The sequence below is a fragment of the Ceratotherium simum genome, chromosome 35, assembly GCF_057802395.1.
Source record: "Ceratotherium simum simum isolate JZ-2026a chromosome 35, ASM5780239v1, whole genome shotgun sequence".
Taxonomy (NCBI): domain Eukaryota; kingdom Metazoa; phylum Chordata; class Mammalia; order Perissodactyla; family Rhinocerotidae; genus Ceratotherium; species Ceratotherium simum.
The window spans coordinates 2,263,601-2,278,111 of NC_141934.1; the positions used below are offsets into that span (position 1 = coordinate 2,263,601).

The following is a 14,511-nucleotide window of genomic DNA, read 5'->3' on the forward strand; positions in this document are numbered from 1 at the left end:
TTGCAACAACGTGGATGAACCTGGAAGACATTATGCTAAGTGAACTAAACCAACCACACACACATATAATGGGATCTATATATAATATATGTGTATATATTCACTTATGTTATATATATTCACACACATTTTAATATTTTTTTTTCCACACACATTTTAATATTTTTTTTTCCCACACACGTTTTATACACATACATACATGCACACCTCCTTACCCTCTTCCCCACCTACTCCCTTTAGAATGGCTTTGTTCTCTCCCTCACTCTTTCCTCATTCATTTCCTCTTTCAGTGGTCATTTATTGTGTCGACTTCCAGCATCTCAACTCCTCTCAATGTTATTGCCCATCTCTGTTGTAAGTTGCTGGTTTACTCTCTTGGGACCCATCCATTTTTAGTCAGGTCAGCAGTGTGTCACCAGCATCATAGAACTATACACCAGCTTTGACACAATTGGGGTAAACTCGAGTCTTTGCTTTTTCTGTGCCCTAGTGTTTGAGAAAGTCATAAAATTTCTTTTTTTAATAGATTTATTTGGTTCTTTATAGATTGATAGTTTGTCACTATTTAATATGAAAATATTACCAACTTATTTATTTTCCAGTCAGTCTTCTATCATAGTTTTCTTATAATGGATATTCAAACAGTTATATGCTTTTGGGTTCATATTTATTAGTAAGTGTTGGATGAATGACTTTATTTTTGTTCTGATTTTGAAATTTCTTTTTTTTTTTTTTTTTAAAGATTTATTTATTTATTTTCGCACCAAAGCCCCAGTAGATAGTTGTATGTCATAGTTGCACAGCTTTCTAGTTGCCGTACGTGGGACGCGACCTCAGCGTGGCCGGAGAAGCGGTGTGTCGGTGTGCGCCCGGGATCCGAAACCGGGCCGCCAGCATCAGAGAGCACGCACTTAACCGCTAAGCCACAGGGCCGGCCCCTGATTTTGAAATTTCTAATAGTATACATTTTTCTTCTGATTTTGGTGGTAGAATATCTTTGGGGCACTGTGGGCTTCAAACTTTCACTTCTCTGAACCTTTAAAAAGTTATAATTCTTTTTTTCAGTTGTTCTTCTCACGTGTTAAATTATACTATCTGGGTTGAAAATATTAGGACATGATTATGTCTAAGCCTTTGACCTGAAACACTCAAGTGAGAGATGTCCTTCCCCAAGGATTTGCAATCCAGCCTTTACTTCTTAATTAAAAAACAAGGAATTGGAGTGTAAACAAAAGCAAAATCTATGCCTTTGTTGGTTATTGAGGGAATCAGCCTGAGAAATTATCCTGGTCATGTGTTACCATGACTGACTTTCTGGTTTTCTTCCCTGTCAGTCTCTTACTTACCTGATGGGAGTGCCCTGGAGCCCGATTACTACTTCTCCACCATCAGTTCCAGTTTCTCAGTTTCTCCTCTTTTCAATGGCATCACCTATAAGGAGTTCAACATTCCACTAGAAATGCTTCGAGAACTCTTAAACTTGGTAAGCAGAGCATTGATGGGTAAACACACCATGTGTATATCAACCAGTAAAATTGCTAGTGGTGAAAACCTGTACTTTTTAAAAGAAAAACTAGGAGTTTTTCAGTATTTCAGAGTACAACTTAGTAGTCATAAATTTTTAGATTAAAGAAGGAGGGAGAGTAACATTTGTGGAGTCATTATGCAATACTTTCTCATTTAATCCTTGCAGCAACCATGTGGGTCAGGCAGCCATGCACCCCCATTTTAGGGGTAAGGAAATCAGTGTTAAATATATCATGGATCCATAGGCCAGGGGCAGGGCCAGGGCTCAGCCCAGGGAATCTGACCCCAAGTCCAGTTTCTGTTACACCTGACTCCCCCTCAGGGGCTGCTCTATTTGGATCAATACAAAACCCTAACTTTTGCATATTTGGGTACTTTTGCATAACCTTTGGATGACATCAGAGAAGACATTAGTGCCGTTGTCTGAGTCCTGAAATAGAGGGGTCTCTGATCCAGGGACTCTGAAGTTGTTATGATTGAGCTGGGATGCTTCAAGACAGATTTGAGGGCATAGGGGTGAAGACGTCATCAGGGACAGACTCTAAAGATCAGACTTTCTGTTTTGGAAAGAAAGAGAGAGAACAGAAGGATACCTCTGAAAGTGTGAAGCATGTGCTGCAGAAAGCAGCCGTCTCCCTCTGTGTGGAGTGTGAATAGAAATCACTCAAAGAGAATGGCTGTAGGCTGAAGATGGAAGACTTTAAAGCATAGGTGAGGTGATAATTAATGAGGATAGAGTCATAATGAATTACTAAATAGCCTAGGGTGTTTTTAAAGTTGCAGTCAAGAAAGGAAACTCTCCGTAAACTGCTCTTCACTGTCAGTGTCCCAGACAGAACAGTGGCCTGGGTGGCCCAAGGCCTTCTCAGATGGCCCTTCGTAGTATCATGACAGAAATCCCAATTGAAGGCTGAATATTTCACATCCTTCCTAGGGAGAATTATTTTTTCCAGTATGTTTTAACTTTTCAAGCTTAGGTTTTCTTCTAGGCAATTTTTCATTTCTTCTACTGGCCTGTCGTTTGTCATTATCTCTACATTTTTAAAATAACCTTCTTAAAATACTATAATGGGCGGCAGGCAGTTTTATCAGGTGGTTCTGCAGTTGACAGAACAGTTCATTCCTGTACTAAATGCTGGTATAGAGAAGGGGTGGAAATGATCACTTCTATTAGCCATTTAAATGTGTGCTGCAGTTTGACTACCTGGGCAGCTTCGGAAGAGCCAGTGCACCAGGCCTTGGGGAGGAGGGAAGAGTCATCAGCACCGGAGGACTGGCTGTGAAGGTGTCCTGACATCTGGGAGAGGGTTTGGGTGATGCCTGGAGTCTGAACGCTTTCACATCCTGGAAATGGAACTCTAATGTCAGCAAACTTGAGGGAGTTGGTTCCTTTTCTGTTTTTATGTCATTCCAATCTAGGGTGAGAAAAGAAGTTCCAATTAAGGACATTTTGTGTGTATAGCTTGATATGGACCCATGATGTGTGTGTGGTTGGCCTATTATTCCCAACACATTTTTCACCACATGAGAGCTTGTTATGTGGTTTAATCCATCGACGTGATTTGTTCTTTAGTAGAAGGAGCTGGCATTCCTGTCTCTCACTGTTTGTCAGGTGCATCATGACGTCTTGTTTCCCTGATAGGTGAAGAAGATCGTTGAAGAGCCTGTTCTCAAATCCTTGGATGCAGTTGTAGCCAGCGTGATAGAGGTACGTCCCTTCTGAGGGCATCACAGTGAGATCAGCCTGACATGAATATCTGTGTGGAGAAAGCAGGAAGAGTTTATGTGGGAGCTGGAGTGAAAGGGTTTGGCAGTGAGTTTTCAGCTTAATTTCCCTAGTCCCAATAATGACAACACACCTGCCACCTGAGAGCTAGCTCTGTGCTGGGTTTTTAAATTTTTTTTAATTAATTAATTTTTTATTGTGGTAACATTGGTTTATAACATTGTACAAATTTCGGGTGTACATCATTATACTTCTATTTCTGCATAGATTACATCATGTTCACCACCCAAATACTAATTACAGTCCATCACCACACACGTACCTAATATCCTTTTCACCCTCCTCCCTCCCCCCATTCCCCTCTGGTAACCACCAATCCAATCTCTGTCTCTATGTGTTTGTTGCTGTTTTTATCTTCTACTTATAAGTGAGATCATACGGTATTTGACCTTCTCTTTCTGACTTATTTCAATTAGCATAATACCCTCAGTGTCCATCCATGTTGTCATAAATGGCTGGTTGTCATTTTTTCTTATGACTGAGTAGTAGTCCATTGTGTATATATACCACATCCATTCGTCCCTTGATGGGCACTTAGGTTGCTTCCAAGTCTTGGCTATTGTGAATAATGCCGCAGTGAACGCAGGGGAGCATGTATCTTTATGCATTGGTGTTTTCACGTTCTTTGGATAAATACCCAGCAGTGGAATAGCTGGATCACATGGTAGTTCTATCCTTAATTTTTTGAGGAATCTGCATACTGTTTTCCATAGTGGCTGCACCAGTTTGCACTCCCACCAGCAGTGTGTGAGAGTTCCCTTCTCTCCACATCCTCTCCAACACTTGTTTCCTGTCTTGTTAATTATAGCCATTCTGACAGGCATGAGGTGATATCTCATTGTAGTTTTGATTTGCGTTCCCTGATAGTTAATGATGCTGAACATCTTTTCCTGTGCCTGTTGGCCATCTGTATATCTTCTTTGGAGAAATGTCTGTTCAGGTCTTTTGCCCATTTTTTAATTGGGTTGTTAGGTGTTTTGTTGTTGAGCTGTATGAGTTCTTTACATATTTTGGAGATTAACCTCTTATCAGATATATGGTTTGCAGATATCTTCTCCCAATTGTTAGGTTGTCTGTTCATTTTGTTGATGGTTTCCTTTGCCGTGCAGAAGCTTTTTAGTTTGATGTAGTCCCATTTGTTTATTTTTTCTTTTGTTTCTCTTGCCCAGTCAGACATGGTGCTTGAAAATATGTTGCTAAGACCAATGTCGAAGAGAGTACTTCCTATGTTTTCTTCTAGAAGTTTCATGGTTTCAGGTCTTACATTCAAGTCTTTCATCCATTTTGAGTTAATTTTTGTGTATGGTGTAAGATAATGGTCTACTTTCATTTTCTTGCATGTGGCTGTCTGGTTTTGCCAACACCATTTGTTGAAGAGACTTTCCTTTCTCCATCGTATGTTCTTGGCTCCTTTGTCGAAAATTAGCTGTCAATAGATGTGTGGGTTTATTTCTGGGCTCTCGGTTCTATTCCATTTGTTTGCCTGTCAACAAATGACAAACTGTTTGTCTGTTTTTGTGCTAGTACCATGCTGTTTTGGTTACTATAGCTTTGTAGTATATTTTGAAATCAGGGAGTGTGATACCTCCAGCTTTGTTCTTTTTTCTCGGGATTCCTTTGGCTATTTGGGGTCTTTTGTTGTTCCATATAAATTTTAGGATTCTTTGTTCTATTTCTATGAAAAATGTTGTTGGAACTTTGATAGGGATTGCTTTGAATCTATATATTGCTTTAGGAAGCATGGACATCTTAACTATGTTAATTCTTCCAATCCAAGAGCACGGAATATCTTTCCATTTCTTTGTGTCTTCTTCAATTTCTTTCAACAATGTTTTATAGTTTTCAGTGTACAGATCTTCCACCTCTTTGGTTAAGTTTATTCCTAGGTATTTTATTCTTTTTGTTGCAGTTGTAAATGGGATTGTATTCTTAATTTCTCTGTCTGCTGCTTCATTGTTAGTGTGTAGAAATGCAACTGGTTTTTGTATGTTGATTTTGTATCCTGCAACTTTACCATATTCATTTATTACTTCTATGGGCTTTTTTAAATATACCACTTCATAGTGCCTCTGAGCAGTGGTCAGTGTCTCCATGTCACAGGTGAAAGATACAGGTTCGGGGGACTACCTAATGTGCCCACATCACACAGTCACTGTGGGAGCTGGATTCTGGCCTGGGTCCTCTGACTGAAGTCTTTGCTCTTTTATCTTCCTTGCTCCTTTGTGCTTCCGAAGCCGCTTCTCCAGGATTGGTACACACCCCTTGTACTTTCTAGGCACGTGCAGGCCCAGGCTTTTAAGTGTGAGGAGTGTATACCTAGTCTTTAATGTGTTTGGAACCAAGGCCTACAGCATTATTTATAAAATCATTAGATGTTGGTGCTGGGATGTCTCAAAATCTCAGGAAACATTTGGGTCAGTCCCCTTTTGAGTGTTAGGATCCAGAGAGATTGGCATTTGCCAGGCTGATGATTGCCATGTCTGTGTGCTGGACCCAGATTCCTTGTTAAGCCTGGTGTTATTTCTCTTGCCTGATTATAAGACACACAGCGCCTGGTACTACTGGGGCTCAGTTATGAAGTGGGGAGGGAACCACCAGGGACTGTCCTGTCCTGCAGAGTGTGTCTTTTCCTGCCCTGCACTTGCTCCCAGCAAGTTGTCTGCAGATGTTAGATGTGTGTGCTGGGCGTGGTTGGCTCTGGGTTGGTTCTTGGTGTTGCACAGTTCCTGTAACTCTCCAAGTTGCAGTCTGGCACTTCCTACCTTGTCTTGCAACCCTTTTGTTGTCCTGCCTGTTGGCCTGAGCTTTGTTTCTCTCACTGTGCTTGCAGTCTCAGAGGCCTCGTAGTTTCCTCTGTCAGTGTGTGGTCATGTGTAACCCAGGGCAGACCAGGAGGACCAGGTCTGGGAACTGGGCTGGGCAGTCAGAACAACTGGCCATTTGTTGGGCCTGCACCTGGTCTGTAATGAAGAGTGTCAGTCTAGTCCTAAGGGAAAAGTTGAGGCTCAGTGGGGATCCCCTTTAGGGCTTGTCTTACTAGTGTAGGGGAAAGCTGGGAAAATGGGACCCTTCTCCCTGTTGAACCAGAACAGTTTCTGTTTTGTAATTTGGACTTTAATATAAATGTCCATTTGAAGAAATGATTTTGTGGCTAAAAAAAAAGAACTTAAACTCCACCCTAGAGTTACTGCAATATAATAATTATTATCAATAATCACTAGCAATTATTGCATGCTTATTATGTGCTAGACATTGTGATAGGACTTGACTCACTCTCTCCTTGAATCCCACAGCAGTTCCCCGTTTACAGATGGGGAAACTGAGGCTTCCAGGGTTAAGGAACGTTAGTTACCTAGCTAGTGAGTGATGGAGCTGGGTACCTTATCTGGGCTCCACTCTCTGCTTGCTGTGACTTCTTCCTGGCTCCTGAATCAGACCCCTGTGCTGCTTTAACTTTAGCAAGTCTAGTCTCTTCATCTCTGCCCCACAGGGATGTTGTGAGGACTGTGGGAGGTGATGTCTCTAAAGCAGTTAGTTAGCACAGGGCCCATCAATGGCACTTTGTTAACCATAGCTCATATTTTCAGTGCCCACTTGAAAACTGGCATCACTCTCATGTCCTCCAGGCGATTCTAGCTCCCTCTGTCAGCCTCGCACTGCAGGCCCCTTCCCACCACACCTGCAGATTTGCTTCCTCATCATCCTCATCCCCCTCACCTGAATGTGCAGATCACTTTTACATGTGTCAAGAATTATAATAAATTGTGCCTTTCCATTTTACTAAACTGGGAATGTATAGTAGTTAAGAACTGCATCTTATACAACTCATTAGACTTTGTGTGAATTTTTTTCCCCAGAAGAAAGATAGTGCTACATTTTAGATTAGATTACTAAAGAATGATTTAAAATGAATTTTAATTACAAAATATAGGGGCCGGCCTGGTGGCCTAATGGTTGAGTTCGCGTGCTCCGCTTCGGTGGCCCAGGGTTCTCGGGTTCAGATCTTGGCTGCAGACGTATGCACCACTCATTAAGCCATGCTGTGGCGGCGTCCCACATACAAAGTGGAGGAAAATGGGTGTGGATGTTAGCTCAGGACCAATCTCCTCAGCAAAAGGAGGAGGATTAGCAACAGATGTTGGTTGGGGGCCAATCTTCCTCACCAAAAATAATATATATATATGTATATAAACTAAAGCTGAAGGTGCCCTGGCTGTGGTGTCTGTCGCCTGAGTGGTGGACAGAGTTGAATCCCCTGGTCTGGTGGCCCCTTGGCTGTCTTTCTCCTCCTCCGTTTCCTATGTCCCCCTTTGTTCAAAGACAGCCAAAGATGATGAGCTTTCAGTGAGAGGGGGGTGGTCCTTCCTTCAGGTGTACAGGTGGCTGCTCCCCCACAGGCATCTCTGGACAGCGTAAACCTCCTGTTTTCCTCTGCTGGATGCTTAAGAGGGTGAAGAGAGTAATTAAAATGTTCCGAGTGGTGAATCATGATAAACGTTGTTCCATTTATAATGCTAAATCGTGAATGTAATCATTACCCGGGCCTCAGCATGAAAAGCGAAGGGAGGTCCAGAGGAGAGTTTCCCTGCTGTGGTCACATGCCTCTGCTTCCCCACAGGCCAACCCCAGCACTGATCTCCACTACACCACATTCAGCGACCCCCTCTACGTGGCCATGTTCAAGATGCTGCGTGACACTCTGTACTACATGAAAGGTGAGGACTGTTTGTACATGAGCATGAGTGCCGTGAGACTGTGTTCCAGGCCTCTGCCTCAGGTTTGTGCTTCCTTTCTCCTGGGGCCACTTAAAAACACAGATGAGGGGCCGTCCCGGTGGCGTAGTGGTTGAGTGCATGCGCTCTGCTTCAGCAGCCCAGTGTTCGCAGGTTCGGATCCCAGGCGCGGACCGATGTACTGCTTGTCAAGCCATGCTGTGGCAGTGTCCCATATTTAAGATGGGCACAGATGTTAGCCCAGGACCAATCTTCCTCAGCAAAAAGAGGAGGCTTGGCAACGGATGTTAGCTCAGGGCTAGTCTACCTCACAAAAAAAAAAAACAAAACAAAACATACACACACACGCGTAACAGGTCAGGTTACTGAAATTTTGGGAAAATTTTGGGAAAAAAAATCTGTCCATGACCCTGTGCCCCTCGTACCATCAATAATGGGTTCTTCGGTGGGTTTATTTCCTCAGGTGTTTTTCTGACGTGGATGTGTTGTATTGTCCTGATCATGTGTATAGTTTAACATGTCTATTTTAAACATTTTAAAAAGTTAAGAAAGAAAAGAAAATGAGGCACTCATAATCTTGTAAGTCAGAGAAAATATCTTAATAGGGTAGCACGCATACACACACAAATTTAGCACCTCCTTCCAGTCTCTCTTTTGTGCATTTTTAAAACATTTTTTCTACGTTCTTCCCTTATGATATTGGATGTTCTTCATAAATATAAGTTTTGATGACCATGTAATATTGTAATGTAAATATACCATACTCTAGTTAGCCATTTTCCTAATCCAATTCTGAAGGCTACTGGGAAGCTGAGTCTGGTCGGGGCCACAGCAAGGAAGGTTAAGTTCACTAAGGAGGGTGTCAGGGACTGCCCTGCTTGGCCTGACCCGTAGGAATCCCTGAGACCTCTCTCCTCACCTGTGCTGTGTGTTGCTGGCTTCCTTGGCTGGTCTAATTTGTGACTGTCACAGTGGTTCTCCTGAATTTTCCAGGCCCCAAGGATGAGTGTTTAAAAAGGCTGTGAACTCTGGGCGCTCTGAAGATCTAGCTCTGTAGCCAGGGAATTCTGTTCTTCAGGCTACAACCAGTTTTTGCCCTTACCTCATAGCTGACAGCCTTTTAAAAAATATCACTGTATCACAGTCATTATGCTGTACACTTTAAACTTATACAGCGATGTATGTCAATTATATCTCAAAACTGAAAAAAAAGTAAACATAAATAAATATATATACACTGAGGTATTTCTCATTGTTAATTGGACCAGTTCCAGTGATGATACATCCCAATTTATGTGTTTCATATGTTCAAGTTTTAGTATATTAACTATTTAAAGCAAAGTATGGCTCGTACTTCCCTGGGAAATGATCATGTCCTCTGATTGCCAGATGGCACATGTACAGAGGACAGCTATGCACAGCCTATCCAAGCTCTTCCTAGCAGGCGTTCTTGGAACCAGAGTAGGCAGCAGCAAAGTGCTCTTCTTTGGTTTTTGTTAGAGAGGGAAAGACCACAGATGTTCAGAGCCACTGCCTGAATTTTGGTGCAGTTTTGTCTCCTGTTGTGATGCCCACTCTCTTTCCCACAGACCTTCCGACCTCCTTTGTGAAGGAGATCCATGATTTTGTGCTGGAACAGTTCAACATGAGCCAGGGGGAGCTTCAGAAGATTCTACACGATGCAGACCGGATCCACAACGAGCTGAGCCCCCTCAAGCTGCGCTGCCAGGCAAATGCCGCCTGTGTGGACCTCATGGTGTGGGCCGTAAAGGATGAGCAGGGTAAGCATCATCTCCAGCTGTGGCCTGGATGTCTAGTGTCACGGTCCTGCAGTTGAGGAAACCAGACCTGGGAGGATAGTGATGGCCGAGGCCACAGGACCTGTGTCTTCTCTCCACTACTTCCTGCTGGTTCGTGGGCCTTTATGTGGAGAAGTGGGAGCTCATTGCTGGAGGAGAAGGTGCTTGTTTAGTATGAGCAGCAGAATGGGAAGCGTGTGACAGATGGATGGCTGCCGTGCACAGAATGCTGTCAGGACAAGGGGGCTCAGGGCCAGCAGAGAATAGAGAGTAGTCTCACACTGTGCTGGAAGGTGTTTTCACAACAGAGAAGGAGCAGAGATGAGGTTTCAGTTAGGGACTTCTGCCTCCAAACACTTTCTGGTGTAACCTCTCAGTATTAGTAAACCCTGCAAAAAGTATGTCTCTGAGGTTTAGTTAAATTGTATTATTAATTGGTGAATGAGTATTTTGTAAATATTGGACTTTGCTAATCTTTCATACCCCCTTCTGATTTTGAATTTAGGTGCAGAAAATCTTTGCATCAAGTTGTCTGAGAAGCTGCAGTCCAAGACATCCAGCAAAGTCATCATTGCTCATTTGCCTTTGCTTATCTGCTGTCTGCAGGTCAGTCTCACGGGCATTGGAGAGGCTTAGAGCTCGTTAGCAGGGCCTTCTTGTCATGTCATTCAGGCTGTGGTTGGCACCAGCAGCAGAGTCTGAGGTATTGTCTTTAAACTTCAACTAGAGCCTGCTGTGGACATAGTTCACCACTGAGCGGGGGCCACTGCCTACAGCGTGCTGGGATTTCTGTGAGTGAGGTCCAGGCACAGCTGGGTCCTCTTTTGTGGAGAGGCTGCCCTATTTCTGCTGGACCATTCCCAAGGCTACGGGTGAAGGGCTGTGAAAGTGAGCCAGAGGGCTGTGTGAGAGGTCGTCTCTTGACATCTGCAGTGCCAGCTCTGCTCTGCCGAGACTCTTACCTTGTCACAAACCCCAGTGACTCCACATCTGCCATTGTTTAAAAATCATGTTTTGTACCCTTTCTCCTCTAATTTGCTTCCAAAAGAAATGGACAGACTTTAACAATGTATCTCACCTTAGGTGAAAGAGAGTCAAGACCATCCCCCTTCCCTGTCTTTTTGCCCCATGGCCAAGTGGCCCTGGGAGCTTTGACCTTGGAAGTTTTCAGTCCAACTTGAGTATCTGAAGGGTTGAGCATCTCACTGCTTGGGCCTGCTGAATGCGTCAACGGTGTGTTGCAGGGTCTGGGCCGTCTGTGTGAGAGGTTTCCAGTGGTGGTGCACTCGGTGACACCGTCTCTTCGGGACTTCCTGGTCGTCCCGTCCCCCGTGCTGGTGAAGCTGTATAAGTGCCACAGTCAGTACCATACAGGTAACGGGTGGCTGTACCTGAGGCCGTTTCTCCAGCCCCCAGGCCCCATGTGCTCTTGAGGCTCCAAGAAAAGGACCACGTGACTTTGTGTGTGAGGCCAACACAGTTTTGTGACTGAGAAGTTGTGGCTGGGCTGTGCCCTTTGCCCCGTGCTTGGGCTTATTCCTCCTCCATGCTTTTTCTCATGTCATTCCCTACATGACCCCCTCGGGGCTCCGGGCCTTTCTTTCCTCTTTCTTCTCCTGTCGTGTACTCCTGCCACCACTGAAGGCCCCTCTCTAGTCCTGCTTTCTTTTTGGCCCCTTCTCTCACTGAAGTAGTCTGAAGTGTGAGTCCTATGTGTCCCAGACACTGGGCAAGAAGTTCTTCGTGTGTGATCTCATTTAGTCCCCCTGCCCTACGAGTGTATTATTGTTTATATAGACGAGGACATGGGCTCAGAGCAAATCTAGTGACCTATAACCACTAACATTAATGGAACACCTGCTGTGTGCTCAGGCTGTAGTATAGTATCACTCATCCTACCCTTTGTTCTATGAAGGTGAGCATTTTAATCCTCTCCCTTTAGATGAACAAACCCAAACTCCGAGCAGTTGAAAGACTTTCCCTGGCCTCCTGAGCAAGGAGGGATCCTTCTGGCTCTAAGTCCCCCGCTCTCACACTTGCCCCCCGCCCCCAACCTGCTTTGTGCACGTTAGCTAGATAACCCTTGGGGACAGGACCATGCGTCACTTCAGGGCTGGGTGCCTGTGGATGCTCATCAGGACTTTGGAACCATTTTTTAAGAAATTGCTGTTGTACATATTTATGACTTTGTGACCTAAGTGTTCTTCCTTTTTTTTTTTTTTTTTTTTTTTTTGTTAGGAAGATCAGCCCTGAGCTAACATCCATGCCAATCCTCCTCTTTTTGCTGAGGAAGACCAGCCTTGAGCTAACATCCTCCTCCTTTTTTTTTCCCTTTTTCTCCTCAAAGCCCCAGTAGATAGTTGTATGTCATAGTGGCACATCCTTCTAGTTGCTGTATGTGGGATGCCACCTCAGCATGGCCTGACAAGCGGTGCGTCGGTGTGCATCTGGGATCTGAACCCGGGCGGCCAGTAGCCGAGCACGCGCACTTAACTGCTAAGCCGTGGGGCCCCCCCCAGTATTCTTCCTTTTGATTTAAACATGTTTGTTTCATCATTTCTGTTCTCAGACACTTTTGTTTTTGAAATGTTTGGTCAAATCTTTTTAGAGTGATTGCTTTTATAAGCTAAAAATTTTTAACATATTGTTTTGGTTTTGAATTATAAAGAAGGGGATGGAAAGAGATAGGCTTAACCAGATACATATTTGAATTTTTACATTCAGTTGCTGGCAATGATATAAAAATCAGTGTAACCAATGAGCATTCTGAGCCAACCCTGAATGTCATGTCGGGAAAGAAGAGCCAGCCTTCCATGTACGAGCAGCTCCGGGACATTGCCATCGACAACATCTGCAGGTGGGAGGCCAGGCAAGAGGGATGGATGACCCGGGAAGGAAGGAAGTGGTGTTTCAAACAAAATAAATTCTTACAAAATAAGAAACGTTTGTAATTTTTTAAAGCTTGTTTCTGATTATTCTAAACCTATACTTGATGTAAAAAGAGGACTTTTTACGTATTTGTAAAAAATAAAAACGTCCTGCCTGTTCCTGATCATAAACATAATAAAAAATAGAGAAAACTTGTATAGAAAAATAGAAAGAAAAGAATTATCCATTGGCCCATCATCCAGAGTAACAACCTGTTGTCATGTTTTCTTTATCTTATTTTTCTGTGTAATTTTTTGTGTGTGTGTGTGAGGAAGATTAGCCCTGAGCTAACATCTGTTGCCAATCCTCCTCTTTTTGCTGAGGAAGACTGGCCCTGGGCTAACAACCCTGCCCATTTTCCTCTACTTTATATGGGACGCCGCCACAGCATGGCTTGACAAACGGTGCATCAGTCCGCACCCTGGATCCGAACCTGTGAACCCCGGGCCGCCAAAGCGGAGCACACGCACTTAACCACTACACCACCAGGCCAGCCCCTCTGTGCAATTTTTAATATAAATGAGGGATTTTATATGATGAAGTGTCCCTTGCTGCCCAGGCTCCTGCTGTGTGACTTTTGCTCTCCAAATTTGGGAGCCAGATACATTCTGATTTACATGAAATGTGTATCTCTGAATTTTGGCTTCTCGCTCTCAGAAGCCAAATCGAGACAGTAGCGTGGCCCCTCTCTATCAGACTTGCGCTCTTCTCTGACTCTGTGGCCTGGGAGCTAAACAGATGCGGAGAGTGAGAGACACCTGATAAGAGTTGACGTTCTTAGGGGCTTTTTAAATTTCCCCTTTTCTCTAGAACATAAACATTTCTCCATACTGTTAAAACTTTGATATATGAAATTTTGATATCCCCTTAGCCATCTTGGGACCATCTGTCATTTGAATCAGTTACTGTGGCTTGAGTTAAGGAATAGTACAGGAAATTTTTAAAGATTTTTCATTTATTTATTTTTTCCCCCCAAAGCCCCAGTAGTTAGTTGTATGTCATAGCTGCACATCCTTCTAGTTGCTGTATGTGGGACTCGGCCTCAGGATGGACGGAGAAGTGGTGCCTCGGTGCGCGCCCGGGATCCGAACCCGGGCCACCAGCATCGGAGCGCGCGCACTTAACCACCAAGCCACGGGGCCGGCCCTAGTACAGGAAATTTTAAATTGGAATTAGGGTAAATATGACATTCTGAAGGAAACTGTTTTGGCCAAAATAATGAAGTTATTGTTTTCGACTGAGGTATTTATCGAGTGGGCAAAATCTTCAGCAATTCTTTGAATTCATTCTATGTAATGACTTTCATTCACATTTCTGGGGAAAAAATGTTCAGAGCAGCTCTTTAAACTTTGTAGACTCAAGAAAGGAAAAAAAAACAACCCCAAAACAAGAAAACATAAAAGACTCACCTGTTGTTTTGATGCCTAACACCATGTGGGTTTCCTTGCTGCTCAGGTGCCTGAAAGCTGGCTTGACAGTGGACGCGGTGATCGTGGAGGCCTTCCTGGCCAGCCTTTCCAACCGGCTCTACATCTCCCAGGAGAGCGACAAGTATGTCCCATCCCTCGGGGGCAGCCAGCTTTCTGCAGCTACTGGGGGGCACCTGGCCTTGTACATGTCTGTGCTTCTGTCTTGTACAGTGTGGAGTTGTTCATCGGGTTTCTTCCACGGTGTAAGGTGAAACCTACCTTAGGATGTCTATCCTGGACCACTATTTGAGAATAGAGAAATATCTCTG

General features: G+C 43.9%; 1 protein-coding gene across 4 annotated transcripts in view; it reads left to right on the plus strand.

Annotated features, from left to right (window-relative positions):
* Positions 1-14,511, plus strand: part of PI4KA (phosphatidylinositol 4-kinase alpha) — a 131,321-nt gene that overhangs the window by 39,735 nt on the left and 77,075 nt on the right. For 3 of the 4 annotated variants that reach the window (XM_087423796.1, XM_087423798.1, XM_087423799.1), the window contains 8 exons: positions 1,335-1,483; positions 3,170-3,235; positions 7,932-8,028; positions 9,636-9,827; positions 10,351-10,451; positions 11,090-11,219; positions 12,570-12,702; positions 14,229-14,324. In XM_087423796.1, the coding sequence (XP_087279922.1) occupies positions 1,335-1,483; positions 3,170-3,235; positions 7,932-8,028; positions 9,636-9,827; positions 10,351-10,451; positions 11,090-11,219; positions 12,570-12,702; positions 14,229-14,324 (964 nt within the window). The remainder of the gene's footprint in view (positions 1-1,334; positions 1,484-3,169; positions 3,236-7,931; positions 8,029-9,635; positions 9,828-10,350; positions 10,452-11,089; positions 11,220-12,569; positions 12,703-14,228; positions 14,325-14,511) is intronic. The other variant, XM_087423797.1, reaches the window with a different exon arrangement.